The sequence below is a fragment of the Dicentrarchus labrax genome, unplaced genomic scaffold (assembly GCF_905237075.1).
Source record: "Dicentrarchus labrax unplaced genomic scaffold, dlabrax2021, whole genome shotgun sequence".
Classification (NCBI taxonomy): Eukaryota; Metazoa; Chordata; class Actinopteri; family Moronidae; genus Dicentrarchus; species Dicentrarchus labrax.
This window is the reverse complement of record NW_026136708.1, coordinates 21,417,114-21,432,739: the sequence shown is the minus strand read 5'-3', so window position 1 is coordinate 21,432,739 and position 15,626 is coordinate 21,417,114. Positions and strand designations below refer to the sequence as shown.

Below are 15,626 nucleotides of genomic sequence, written 5' to 3'. Positions count from 1 at the left end.
TTAATGAACACCAATCAGTAAAAAAGGGGGTTTTAAATCTTCCGTAGGTCTGTGTTGTGTTGTGATGAATGACGGATCAAGGTTGCAGAGGATTTGATGAATCTAATCCGCAGACTAATCGTCCTGGATGTGTTCATTTTTACTGGATCCACTCCACCCTGCTTCTATGATCAATCAGATATATCGGATATCAGGAATACTTTATTGATCGGTTGTGTTACAGGTTGCTTAACATGATGTTATGAGACATAGAAATAATAATAAAAAGGTTAACATATGTGCATTAAATGACCATATAGAACAATATATAAAAAAAATAGAATAAATATGTACATTATATTACAGCATATATAGAAAATAAGACATTTAAAATCTGCATACTACAGAATGTAACAGAAGTGTAAAGAATAAATATTAATACTACTTTATGTTGAATTGATTTTCTTACCAACATTTCATTGATAATTGATCCTGGTTTAAATAATGGCAGTGTTGCCCCCTTGTGGCAGTTAAAATATAAAACTATGGAATATGGTGGTTGATGGTCAATTAAATGAAGTAATACTATTTACCAATAAACTCAATTGTACCAGAGCATCACAATCACGAGTATAATTACTTGTTTTCAGTTCTAGTGTTGCCTTATTTCCTATAAAATAGTTCTTTCTCTGGTTTAAAGGTCCAGTGTGAAACATTTAAGAGCGTTCTTTATCTATCAAGATGGTTTTGGTGGTTTGAGTTTGGAGATATCGTCTTCAATCTGTCGAATGTAATGGAACCAGATCATTCGAAAAAACTCAACAGTAATGTAATTATTCCAATTAAATATATTTTTAATGGAGCTTAAGAGGGCTAAAATGTGGCCATAGCAAATTGTTAAATCATAGGTGTTAATTTCTGTTTTTTTAACATGTTATTTATAAAATAGATCTAAATGAATGTGTTTAAACTGACAGCATTTAACAACATGCGGACATGCTCGTGAACATGCACCAACGACGTCATCCAGAGCTGAGCTGTAGCATTAGCCAACTCACCTAGCACGGCGGAGGAAGAAAATAGTCCCTACGTGAAACCAAGTCATGATTTCTGGAAAGACACATTGTTGTTGAGTTTTTAAATGTAATTTCTTTAGCAGATTATATTAAGTTGGAAACCAAAAAGCACTTACAGGTAAGAGGAGAAATGTGTAGTTGTGCTTTTGGGATGAACTGTCCCTTTAACATCCTCATTAAACAGAAAGAGGAAATTCTGAATTCAATCATCTGACGAGTGCATCACGCCGTTGTTCCTGCAGTTAAACCAATTTGTGTTCAACAATTGCTCCTCTTTCTGTGTAAAACACTTCCCAGCAGCGATGAAGGAGCATTGCTATATATTTTTAGACCCCCGGTTCATGATTCTGCTTCACAGCTCATCTCATTATAATCACTGATGTGATCGAGGGCTCGAGGAAAAGCCTCTGGGGGGGGAGTTATCAGCTTATCCTCAGAGGAAGGAGCGTCGGGGGCTGTTGGGATTATTGGAGAGGAATTCATCGAGTCAACGCTCTGAAGGAATGTGCAGTAAATATTTCATGGTGAAGAAAAAGATTCTCATCTCAGCATCTTTATAAAATTCCTGTTTAATCTCAGAATAAAAACATTTCATTGTTTCCAGCCTTTCTTTTATTCAACCAGTCGTTCTCATAAAGTGGTACATGTATAGTTTGTGTTCATGATAAATGATTTGCTTAATTTTGATGTACATTTACTCAAATTCTCTCTCTATATATATACCGTAAAACCTCCAATAAAAGCCCTAATAGACGCAGGTCTCCTTTAAAAGCCTGGTCTGGATTTTATAGAAATGATCTGAATGTATAAAACATCTTAAAACCCACCTGGTCCACTGATCAAAAGAATCAAAGGCTTTCATTAAAACGAATCCGAGTTGTGAATATTATCACGTGAAGTCGGTTGCTCACTGTTTGTACGCCGGCTGCCGTAAAACGTACGATATTCACGTTCAAGTGTCACGGCGCTGGCATAGAGAAAAAAATGTACGACCTGAAATTTACCGTAAGTTGTCAAATTTACTTAATGAAACTCAAGAGAAGCAGTATAATTAGAGAGGTTTTCCATCTGAGATTTGTGCTAAAGGAATTAAAGGCCTGTCCCAAATAGAGGCCTGTCCCCAATGAAGGCAGAGGGAGTTCAGTGATTTAAGCAAATAAACGCCCCCGGGCTATTATTAGAAGTTTTATGGTATATATATATATATATACACTATATTATTTACAATTCAGAGTAAAATATTGCACTTTACTACATGTGTTTGATTACGTTATCCTGGATCAAGAATTACACTTTTGGGGGACTGTCTGTCAAAGATTATATAATAAAGAAAGATGTGAACGTTCTACACACTTTAGAGGAGCTTTAAAGGACCAGTGTGTAGGATTTAGTGGCCTCTGGCAGTGACTTGACTTAACCGAGCTCCAAGGAGAAACTATAGTGTCTGTAAGTAGTGTTTGGTTCCTCTGTTCTGTGGAAATATGGCAGTTAAACATCTAAAGGTAACACAAACTATTTTTACTATTTCAGGTGATTAAACAGTAATGAATACAAAAAAACTGAATAACTTATGCTATCAGATTGATTAAAAAAATATCATAATCATAAATATTTCTATACATAATAATTTAAAGATGACCAACTTCAGTGAAAATACGTCTATGGGCTCTTTAACTAGCTGCTGATGGAGGTCGTCTCTCTCTGAAGTGGAGAAGAGAACAGCCTGACTTTCTTCACAATGCAGTCAAAAAATAAGTACAGTTGGACTTTCTTCAGGAACATCTCACAAAGATTGCTGCACTTTCAAAGGTCATTTGGACTCCTGCATTACTGTCAAATCGACAGTTAAATACAGCTATCACACTTTCATGTGTCCTCAAAAACGACTGAAACAAGAGGAAAACTTGTTAGATCAGGTAATAAAAGTCATTGGAGGAGTAATTTTGTATCATAAATTGAACAAAAATGAACAAATGTGGAGTCCTGCAGTCTCAGATTCTTCGGTCTCAGACCTTCATCAGCTCGTTGGGTCTGAGGCACGTCAACTATTGTGATTAGGAAACGTAAGTTGGTTCCAGTTTCAACACTTAATAACAAATACTCTGACTCTTTGAACCCTGTGTGAACACTCACCAACAGGTTCCTCTGAGCAGCCGGCTCTGAAAATGAAAGTTATTGATGTCGACAATGCAGGAGTAAATTGTAAATGTAATAAAGAGATTATTATAATGGCAGTTTAGAGCAGTGGAGGTTGAGACCCCCACTAGGGGTCGCCAAAGCTTCATGGAGGGTCGCGAGGCCTTCTTGATTTTAAAGCGTGTAAGAAAACTTAAAAAATATACACAGCAGGCCTTTAGAAAGAAGAACATCACTGAATCTGTCAAAAAAAAAGCCTTTTAAGTCTGTATGATTGTTAAAAATCATGAATAAATCCATAATACAGACAGAGAATTGTATAAAAAGTTCCATAAACAGGAAATAATCTGCTCAAAATTCATCCAAATCTCTCGTTTTACACAAACTTCCTGCAGTTACTGAGTTCACTGTTTCGGTTCATTGTACAGTTTTGAATATAATATGAAAATATATATAAAAAATGTCACTCAGTCAGTTTAATAAACGATAGAAAAGGGATCTCTTCAGAAAAAAAGGATGTACTGTATATCCTTGTGTATCTTCATGTACTCGGTGCTATCTGAAGTTCTCTCAATGTCCTCCTGGATCCACATTCTTCACATACATTTTATAATATATTATTATTTTTGATTATTATCCAAAACTGTGTCATCAAAATTTGGATATAATGTGATTTTGTTTGTCGTGCACTGGACATCTATTGCATTCTGGGAGAAGGATCCCTCCTCTGTTGCTCTAACTACGGTTTTCTAACATGTTAAAAGGTTTAGTGAGACTTTGTAAAACCCACCCTGAGGCAAACTGTGATTTTTGGGGTTCTGTATAAACAAAATGTGACTTGACGTGTGTCCATGTTCGCTCTGATTTCACCACAGAGCAGAGACCTGTAACTAGGTAATGGGATGCCGAGGGGCTAATAAACGGAGAAGCTGTCCCAGTGGGTGGGATTAACGCTGCTCGCCCTGAGGGACTCCAGTCACGCCGGCTGTCACACCGAGCTCTAACGTCACACCAACAGGAACAAACTGAGCAGTTTCTGGGGCATCTGGAAGATCTAAAACATCTGGAGTTTTAGTTTGTGTTTGGAGTTCTAACTTTATGAATGTTTATTTGTTTTCGTGCTGGTTTAACCTCCATCATCTCCTGTCTCAGACTGACAGGCAGAACAAATGCAGGCAGTCACAATAAATGACCATCATTATCTCCATCGCCTCGACCGCCATCAGTGTCGACATAATGATCGACTGTAAGGAGGAGGAAACACTTACACAAATTAAGGTTTTCTTTCTTCTATTGCTCGATTTCTGGCCTGAAGAGTCACATACTTACACACTTTAATTTGTATTTATATTACTCAAGTATAATGAGTAAAGGGACTACTGTAGATTGTATTTTCTTTATTCAAAACATACGATCAATCAAAACCGGTTGTGGAGTTTAAATGTTGGTTTATATGTTAACTACCTGTTAAAAATCCAGTTGTCTTATTAAATGTAATGTCTGTAGCTGTAAAGTCACTTTTAACCATTAATTTAATTACAGATGTTAGAGTTTATCTTCAGAAACAGAAGGTTACCAGTTCTTTTTGAGCCATCTTTCACATTTTATAGCAGGTTAATTTATTTAAAATGGGGGGTGGGTCTATATTATAGAATTTGAGATTTTAAAATAAAGAAATTAAAGGAATTTTGAAGGAATATTAAATATTCAGAGACATTTTAGTGTCTTTGGTGTTGGGGGTCCCTGGTGGCCCTCAGTGTCCCTGTTTACAACCCCATGAGGGGGATCTGTGGCGTTTCAGAGCCTTTAAATGAACCTGATCAATCAAACCACGTCCCCACAGTCCCCTCCCCCTCTCCCTCCCTCCCTCTCCGCGCCTGCGCACAGCCGCGCAGGGAGCTGTCCACGGCAGTCGGTGCTGGACTGTTTTCCTGCTGAAGCCGCTTCTCTCCCTCCGGTCCCCCAGAAACCGACGGGAGCGATGGAGGAAGAGTTAAAATGCCCCGTTTGCGGTTCCCTGTTCAAGGACCCGATCCTGCTGCCCTGCTCCCACAATGTGTGCCTGGCCTGCGCCCGGAACATCACGGTCCAGACCCCGGAGGGAGAGACCCCGGTGCAGAGCCGCGCGTCGGGCAGCTCCGACTACGACTACCTGGACATGGACAAGATGAGTCTGTACAGCGAGACCGACAGCGGGTACGGGTCCTACACGCCGTGCCAGCTCAAGTCTCCAAACGGGGTGCGGGTGTTTCCGCCGGTCAACCCGCACCGACACTGCTCCCTCACCTGCCCGCTGTGCCACCGGAGCGTCTCCCTGGACGAGCGGGGGCTCCGGGGTTTCCCTCGGAACCGGCTGCTGGAGGCCATCGTGGCGCGGTACCAGCAGAACCGCGCCGCCGCTTCCTCCGCCGCCGCCGCCGCTGCCGCCTCCTCCACCGCGGTGAAGTGCCAGCTGTGCGACCGCAACCCGGTGGACGCGACGGTGATGTGCGAGCAGTGCGACGTCTTCTACTGTAACGCCTGCCAGCAGCGGTGCCACCCGTCCCGCGGTCCGCTCGCCAAGCACCGCCTGGTGCCGCCGCGGAGCCAAGCGGCGGCACCAGGCGCGGCAGGAGGCGGCGGTGGTCAGCTGCCGCCCGCCACCGCGCGGAAACCGGCGACCTGCGTGGATCACGAGGCGGAAAACTTCAACATGTACTGCTACAGCTGCAAAGCTCCGGTGTGCGGGAAGTGTCTGGAGGAGGGAAAACACAACAAACACGACGTCAAACCGCTGGCTGTGATGTGGAAACAACACAAGGTGAGAGAGCACACACACACACACACACACACACACACACACACACACACACACACACACACACACACTCTGTGATGAGTTTACTGTATTTGGGCCAAATCGTAAATTACAGAACCCTGACTAATTCACACATGAATGAAATAATTACTGCAGGCTAAACCCCCCCTTGTGTGTGTGTGTGTGTGTGTGTGTGTGTGTGTGTGTGAATCATCTCTTGAATAGGTCACACAGCGTTGTGTTGGTGTTTCTTGTTTCAGTGGCCCACATCTGTATGTGTGTGTGATGTGAGTAGTGACTGTAGTGTAGGAGGAAGAGGAAGAGGAGGAGGAGGAGGAGGGAGGAGGAGGAGGAGGGTGTAGCTCCTCAGGCAGAATCAGGATTTTTTAAAATGGAAACTAAGCTTTTATTCAAGTTTGAGGAAATGTTGTTATAAAAGTTACCTTTATATATATATTTATATTAACAGTGGTGTATTTAGGTAGTTTTAAGGTCGTTTCTCCATCTGATGTTTCTTTATTCGTCTGTTCCACCACATTTCAGAGGGATATAATGTACTTTTTTACTCCATTACATTTATTTTTATAGTTACTAGTTACTTTTAAGATCAAGATTTCATAAATAAAACAGGTGATCAGTGTATGAAATGTGTGTTTTTGTATATTTAACCAACAACAGTGTATAAAATAGTGACAATGCTGCTCTCAAGTTGATGAATCAGTAATAAAATTCCATTAATATGGACGATAAATAAAACTAAATTTAAGTCCATTTTGCTGCTAATTGGTATTTCTGAAGGACTTTATACTTTAATAATTCATTTTCCAAGAAATGACTCAACAAAACCCTGAAATATTCTGGATATTAATGTTTTCTTTAAGGGTTTAAGTTTGATAACTAAGGAGCCTGGTTCAGGTGGTAAAGTGGGTCTTTAAGACCAAGATACTGAACCCCGAATTACTCCTCATGGCTCTGTTGTTGGGTGAGCTTTGTATCCTTGTGAACACTTTGGATAGAAAGTAGCTGAAATCAGTGAAAACCGTGCAGCCGTAGCAGGAGGTGTGAAGGTGTGCAGCGCTCTGGATCTGGCTGATGTTATTAATTTGGAGCATTAGTTGCATTCATGACACAAAAATAAAGAGAATCATTAATTACCTTGCGCAATCTACTGGGACAAAAAAACCTGCAGATAACACCGTGTGTTTCCATCCAACCTCATCCCTCCTCGACTCTCCCTCCGCCTGCCAAAAATCACCCGCCTGCTTCATTAAAGGATGATTAAAGTGATTTATGATTTAATTCATTTTTTGTAATGATGCTTTCATTAATTTAAAAGTCTGCTTCAGTGGTGGGGGGGGGGGTCAACTCAAGTTCAGTCCTCTCAGGTTACAGCGCGACACCGCTTTGCTTTTAATATTTAAAACTTTATTACATTTTCTTTTGGTGCCTTTTTTTGGGTATTTTTTCCTGAAGAAAACGTTGATTTTATTGTGAAAGGGTTGACAGGATGCCAGCAGCATTTTAACTGTATTTTCACAATATCATCACAATATTAATTATGAGATTATGGGTTTTTAAAAAAAAAGCCCCCAGGGGCAGGAATCCAAGGAAAATTAATACTAGTAGCAGGACCAGCCATTTTTTTAATCAGACCACTTCCTGTGTTTAATACAGCATTTCAGGAAGCCTTCATCATCATCATCATCGTCACACCCAGACGTCCTGAGTGTGAATTAAAAGCCATTTTTGTCCGTCTCCTGCTGAGTGGGTCACTGTTACTAATCTCTCGTTCTTTGTGTTGATTGGAAGCCTCCAGTCTTTCCATTCGTCGTTCACCCGTCACACGTTTCTGACTCTTTCCTCGTCTGCACCCTTTTACCTCTCCTTCACTGCCTCTTATTTACCCTCTCCTCCTCCTCCTCCTCCTCCTCCTCCTTCTCCCCTCGCCTCATTTACCCACCCTCTCTCTCTCTCCACATCCCGCCCTTCCTCCACCCTTTCCTCCCTATCACCCCCCCCCGTCCCATAAATGGACTGTGAAGATCCCATCAGGAGTACAGGAGTGAGAGGGCGTTGATAAGTAACGAGCAGCGTATGAATAAGAGATGGTTGCCACTTAGTTAATACGGTGTCCTTCACGTCGAGGGAGATCGATGGCTGGCTGTCTCGCTCTCTCTCCCTCTCGGTTTTTGAAGTGTCACTCAGCGAGGTCAGCCCTGCAGAGCTCTCTCCATCTTCTTCATTCAGTCTGTTTTAGTTCGTATACTTATTTCTGTTTGTGCGGCGAACAGATGTTTCTCAGGAAGGACCAGATTTTGGGGAGTTTTTATTGAAGCTTTCCCTGAACGATCCTGATCCCTCTGTAGACTGATCAAGTCTGTATGACAGTAAACAACAACAACAACAACAACCAAGATGATCACAAAACAGATCATGCAGTACAGTCCACATATTGAAGAAGAAAACATGCAGTTGACTGATACTGAATATTTCAGGATGATGCTAATATTGATATTTGAGACTTGAGTTCATGTTGTGATTACTGAAGAGAAATGTTGGTTCACTGACTGCTGTGTGTTTGTTTTGTTGGCTGCCACCTCCGGCTGTCCACAGATTAATGTTTACGTATTAATACATGTGATACTGGGTTGCCTTGCTGCGTGTCACCCCCCCCCCTCTCTCCCCCTTTCCTGTCTAACTTGAGCTGTCCTGTCAATTAAAGGCAAAAAGCTCCCCCACAAAATATATACATATATAAAAAAAACCTACGTGATGCTGTAGCTCCAAATCATACTGATGAATGGCTGCCATGACTCAGCAAAGGATGACTGTGTTTACAGTGTGTGTGTGTGTGTGTGTGTGTGTTGTGTGTCTGTGTGTAACCTGGGGGTTTACGTGTCACTCAAATTCCTTGGGGAGTGAAGCAGCTGCATGAGTGTGCGTGAGTGTGTTTTAGCTATAAATATATATAATTAGTCCTTTTTTTGCAACATTTTGTTCATTTACCAGCACGAGTGTGTGTTTGTGTGTGTGTGTGTGTGTGTGTGTGTGTGTGTGTGTGTGTGTGTGTTATTTTTAATGCTTTACAAATCAGATATTTGAGAATTCAATAACGCAGAGAGATGTCAAGGAAAGACATTTGGATTGTAAATCAAACATTGGATACATCATGATGCATCCCCGGGGGTGACAATCCCACTGCTACACATTCAACTCACATACACACTCACACACATACACACTCACACTCACACACACACACACACACTCACTCACATTCGGAAGGCATGAATATGCATAAGTGAAGCGGATGAACTTACGCCGAGGGAAGCGCAGAGGAAGACACACTGATCCAGTTTCATCCAATCAGTCGAGCAGAAAACACACAGTCTATTTAAATCTCACACACATACACGCGTATGTGCGTCCATACGTGCATTTCAGTGTGCGTATATATGTGACCTGGCATGAAGCAGCTAGCTCTCTCACTGCTCTGAGTTAAATATTAAAAACCCACAGATGCAGAGTTGCTGGTTTTGCTGCTGGGTGTGTTTCAGTGTTTGCACCGTCATCTTAAGATCATTTTAAATGGGATATATATACGCATCTGTGCTGCACAGTAGCAAAGGTATGTGCTATCTCAAAGCTGCTAATTAATGTTTTGTGCCATTAAAATGTGAGAAAAAGGGAACTTTATCTATCTACAATTAATGTTTCTTGGAAAATTAACGCTAATTAGGTCAGAACAGCCTCCAAACCAGCAGAGTGGGATGCTGGGAAGGAATCAGATGCATATGGATCTGCTATCTCTTATCTACCTCCTCCTTAATTGTTTTAGTCATGAATATGAGGGAAACTACAGAAGCTGAGAACGGCCGTGCTTGCGATTATGCTTTTAATGCTGTTATCTCACAGATCAGGAGTTAATTTATCTCATTATCTCGAGGAAATAAAAGGCAGATTTTTAGGGATAATGAGATAATTTGTCACTAGAAAACGTCTTTTGTTTTTTCTCGAGATCACAGGATATAATTAAGATCATGATAACAGGCTGGTATCTTAAAGGAGGTGTAGGATTCAGTGGCATCTAGCGGTGAAGTCGCAGCGTCTGTATACCTAAGAATCCTATATTCCATTTCTGACAATAGTTCATCCTAAATGTTACACACTGGACCTTTAAACTATACATTTCCTGGCAATTTAATGAAGTACTGACAATATATATCAGGAGATTTATTGAATGAGCTCATTATTTTCATGCTGTTTTTCCTGGCTAACTAGTTAACTAATTAACTGGCACGTCGTCTGTCATCCCTCCATACATTGTCCATTACGGTGACCCAATGCAAATCTATAATACGCAATCTATGCATGCTGATCTCCGATAAACATAAAGAGGAAACAACCTTTTGTTTTCTCGTGATAACAGGTTGATTATCTTAAGATAACAAGGGTCATTTTCTTGAGATAACCGAATAATTCACTTGTGATCTCGAGATAACGGCCGTTTTGCGTCCTTGGCGACTTCAATTTTAACACAGCTTCGAGTTCAAGGGTCGTTCAAGAAATTATATTTATCCACTATTAAATTACAACAGCGGACATCTTTTGGGAGAACTGTAATCTCTGAAACTCAGATTGTCTTGGGGCCAGTGACGGTATTGTCAACTCATAGGACGGCCACTCCAACGTTTAAATACACCAAGAAAGCGCAATATTCGGAAAATCTTCCCTTTCTTCAGTTCATACAGGTTATACACTCAATGTTACACTCCACAAGAATGGCACATGACAAAATACTAGACCCAGACAGTGAGAAACTATACAAACAATCAGACTAACAGACATGGAGAAATGTCATGGGCCAGAGGAAGGGGGATGGAAATGCAAATGTCCTCCAGGCCGACAGTTTGAGATCCCTGCTTTATAGGGTTGCAGCGGTATACAGATATCAGGGTATACCGTGGTATGAAAATAGATGGTTAACATACATTTTACTGCTTTATCGTATAGAAATCTACCATATAATTTGTAAAAATTATAATAAAATACTCAACCTAAAAACACCCTTCTGTTTTTATTCCTTTAAGGTTCAATATAACTGATATAAATTAATAATAAAGATTGTAATATACAGTGAAAATCTCATACCGTTGCAACCCTATTCCTTTATTAACATTTAAACAAAACCCCAGTCAACCTAAAATGCTTCATAAACCTGCAGGATTCGGGGTATAAACCCTGGTCTCTCCCCGTGAACATAATCTAGGCAGCAATTATGTTCCCATCAAAATCTATTTGGCAAAAAGAAATTAGAAGTGTATAAAGGCAATGTCTTCGCCTTCATCTGCTCCAGTGCGTACAGATTGGATCCCTCTAACTCTCCCTTTAAAGATCTTTCACATCCTCCTCCTGGAGAAGACAAATCCATACGGTTCCAAAACACCTTCAACTTGGTCGATCAAACAATGTGTGCTTTAACACGTCTGGCTCTTCTGTAATTGCTTCTTTTTTTTTTTTTGGCAAGTGTAGGCTTGTGTCTTTCTGTGTGTTATAGATAAGCCTTGAACAAAATATATCCCTTTTTCCCAAGATGTTAGCCTATGTTCTCCTTTGCCCTGGTGGCTTTTTAAGATTTCTGTGTGGTACCTCAAAGATTGGACCAGCACTGAATGTGGAGCGATGTGGGATCTGTATACAGCAGCAACATTTAATTGCTCCCTCTGTGTTTTGATCTGCTCCGACAAGAGGCTGTTTGGAAAGCCTGCAATGTCTCTCCTTATTCTTCCTCCTGTCACCTGATTTATCTTCATGTTGTTCTGCTGGGACGTGTTCTCAAGTCTTGAAACCTTTTCAGTCAACTGTTGTCGTTGTTGTTGTTGTCCTGTTTTAGACAGCGAAGGAAACTTTTGTTTCACATTCACCTCCCCAGACTCTGTCTGTGTGTGCCTGTCTGTTTGCACCTCAGTCACCTGCTGTCATGTTTATCATTATCATTTAATTGATGATTCAACCTTCATATTGTATAAGGATTGTCTTTATTAAAGCTCAGATTGTTCTGGCTTATTTCAGTCCACAAATTTTAGTCACTTTGACTCGGAAAGGCTCTGAAAAAATCTGTTTGGGTTAAATGCATCATTGCATGTGAACCACAACGATTTTGGATCAATCTTTAACCAAATTAGTGGACAGACAGTTTCTGTCTCTTGCTGAAACATTAACCTTTTCTGTTCTTGACTGGATTGAATTATTGGATTTTACTTTGGGTTTTAAAATGGGAAACATTTGGAGGCTGTCTTAGACACAACTACTCACCACCACAATCAGTTTCCATGCACTGGAAACTCTTTCTTAATATATTACATGTGACAAATAGGCCATGAAATTGATGCTTTGTTGTAAGTAGTCGACCAGCACATAAACCATCCAGACGTAGTTTGCTGGTCTCAACTGATTCTCATGGTTGTTTTCCAGACTTAAATCTCTCAGTGGAATTTGAGCTGACAACTAATTTAATATCAATCAATTCACTCTCCAGTTCTTTTATAATTCATGTGAACAATGAGATGTTAAGTAAAGCGCGTTATTAAGATTTGTTGACGTGCAATAAAGAAGGTGTGACAGATTAACAGAGGTAGGACCGAGTCATTGTTTTCCCAAGTCCCAAACATTGAGTTTTGAGTCCTTAACAAGTCATAATATGTTCCTCACAGGATATAATGCAAGTTTAACAACAACAAGTGATCTTTGGTATAATTTTTTCCAACTGCCGATCTATAACGTAACATTAGTTCTTTATGTTTCCCTCCTGCAACCTGATTGGTTGCTGTCAGATTGGTTCAAATTTAGGATGCATGATATTGGATTTTTGCTGATATCCGATAAACTAATATTTCCCAGCTCATTTTTTCTGATTGCTGATGTCGATATATTCACATATTTCTTTCAATCTAATCACAGAAAACATCAGGTCTCTCCTGTAGTGGAATTAACACATTATTATGCCTACTCTTATGGTTGCAGTCATGAAATAGATCTATACATATTAACATTAAGACACACAGCATCCAGCATTTAGTCTAGTTAACTGTATAATTCAGACATCACCTAATCGGCCTGTTGCATCGGAAGAAATTACAGATGCCGATGTTTCATTTTAAAACCTTTATTGTCCGATATAGATGACGTGTCGATATCATCGAGCCTCCCCAGTCAAACAAAGTGGATCTGGGGAAAAAGTGTTGACTTGCTAGAAGTGAATAGGGTAAATGTTGTTAAAGCTGTTTTAGGGAATAAAAGGTAAAGAATTGATGGCTTTTTAAATAACATAATCTTTGGGCTTCGAGGAAGATATCAAGTATTTTCAAGTGAAAAGGCTCAAGTCCAAGTAAAGTCACAAGTCACTGGTGTTTAAGTGGACTTGCGAGTCTTTTTTGGTTTTGTCTGGTGTGAAATAATCAAATTGGGGAGTCTAACTCGAGTCCACACCTCCACAAATTAACACAAAAGATCTTAAACCAAATTCTAAATGTGGCATCACCGAGTGTGTGGTAGTGAGAAAGAGAGAAATTCAGATGGTCAGTGGGCGTGCGGCTGACTTTAAGACGTCAAGAGATGATGTAGATTTATTCTGGTATAGTAACACAGTTGGGGCAGCAGGAAGCCTGGTTCATACCAACTATTTTATCCTGGGAAACAAACACTCACATGATTCACTGATTTGTGACACCATGCTGGCATCAATCAGGAGGATAGAAGATGATCAATGAAGACAAAATGTGTATGTCGCCCTTCTGCAAGGAACATGTTTTTTGATTATCTCCAGATATGAATCGTTTCACATCCAGTGCATACACTTTGTCCCACGCTAGAATTGTCACTTCTTCTCGTGTTACATCATTTAAAATTGACAGTAAACATTTCGTCTCGCTTGTTTTCTCGTCCGTCGGGACTCTGACGAAACATTTTGACAAGCATGTTATCCGAGTTTCCTGCCGCGTGTTTGTTGTGATCTGTGATGTGGTTTATTCCTGTTCATGAAGCTTTTATGTGGATCTCAAACTCTCTGTATTTTTAGCGATACTGAACGTTGGTACATATGGAATATTTGGCAGATCTTTAACACATCTAGCTTCTTTTACATTTGAGTATAAGATTAACTTCATAATCTCTGTTTCAAATGCAAATTGTTTCAATACATCACTGAGGAAAGCGCAGTACCGGTATTTATCTGACACAGTGGGAGGAAAGCTGTGATATAAAAGCAGAGAAGCAGCTTTTTATCTCTGATTATAAGTCATAAAGCGAGTTTTGAAAGCCATTAATATCATCTCATCAAATAATGACTTGTTATGTGACTCATGCTTCAGTAATACATTATCAACTCCTATTTCCTACAGATACTCAGTACCAGAAATGTAGTAGTCATGACCCATACCAGTAAAATTACATGATTCTCAATATCAATTAGATACCACGACAAGAAATAGGGACGTCATGATCAAGTTTGTTGTCCCCAATCCCCATTTAACATTGAGCATCTGCTTGTCGCTGTCTGGAGTGAACTGTGTGAGAGTGAAGGTTTATTCTCCTCGTCTGTACATCTTTTGCGTAGATTACATTATTAAATTATTGTTCGGCTCTCCACCGCTGTCTCACACACAGCTCAGCAGTGTGGAGAGACAGACAGCGGAGAGAGTTGACGATGTCTGCGGTGAAGTGAAACACCTGTACAGATGTGCTTCTTCCTGTGGCATTTACAGGCAGAATACAGTATTTGTAGGCGTATTTGCTGCCCTGTCAGATCCAGAAGAATTACATCCCCGGTACCTACAGTACTGTAGAAAACTGAGTACTGTAACATTTTCAAAATTTAGGCATCGACTTGGTACCAAAGTATCGGTTCTTATGACATCCCTAATGCACATATACTCTACATGTCATGTCTCTGTTATTATACTGATAGACAGTTTGCACTATCATTGCTTAACTGCTTATCCAAGAGCCTCCCTTGTCATCTTTATACTTATATTTATATTCATCATCTTGTTTTGTATCTTGTTATTATTGATCCTGCTGTTAACAATGACAAATAAAGTGTCTTATGTCTTATTAGAAAAACCAGGTAACCTTATGTCTTAATAGGAATACAGGATGGAAACACTGCACTGTGTAATATGGATCGTCTGCTCTGTAATATCTAAAATGTCCTTTGAAATTGAATCCAGTGCCTCGGGCCGTATTACAAGACATTACTACAATTTTAATCGTAAAAATAGGTGCTTTCATCCCTCAGAGACGCTGTTACTGAGGTAATTTAGAGCGAGTGCTGAACTGCGCCGTGCCTGACTAACCTCATTCCAGATGGCAGCTCGCCGACCATGTCAGGTCAGCCTCACTCGCCTGTTACCTCAGGCCCAGTCACACACAGAAACACACACTAATGTGTAGTTCAGTACTTCTGAGGACATTCTGTTGACCAACATTTGTTTTAATCTCAATGAGCGTCTTTACCTGGTTAAATACATGTTTAGGTGATATAATAATAACAACCTTAACCATGACTCCACATCAGTTTTATACTTTTCTTTATTCTCTCTATGAAAACTAGGACTTCTTTAATTATTAATACATACAAA

At 40.2% G+C, this 15,626-nt stretch overlaps 1 protein-coding gene across 3 annotated transcripts in view; it reads left to right on the top strand.

Annotated features, from left to right (window-relative positions):
• Positions 1-5,086: 5,086 nt before the first annotated feature.
• The window catches only part of LOC127368681 (E3 ubiquitin-protein ligase TRIM9), a 46,513-nt gene continuing 35,973 nt past the window's right edge, over positions 5,087-15,626 (top strand). For all 3 annotated transcript variants that reach the window (XM_051409762.1, XM_051409761.1, XM_051409760.1), the window contains exon 1: positions 5,087-5,991. In XM_051409762.1, the coding sequence (XP_051265722.1) occupies positions 5,173-5,991 (819 nt within the window). In that variant the 5' untranslated portion in view covers positions 5,087-5,172. The remainder of the gene's footprint in view (positions 5,992-15,626) is intronic.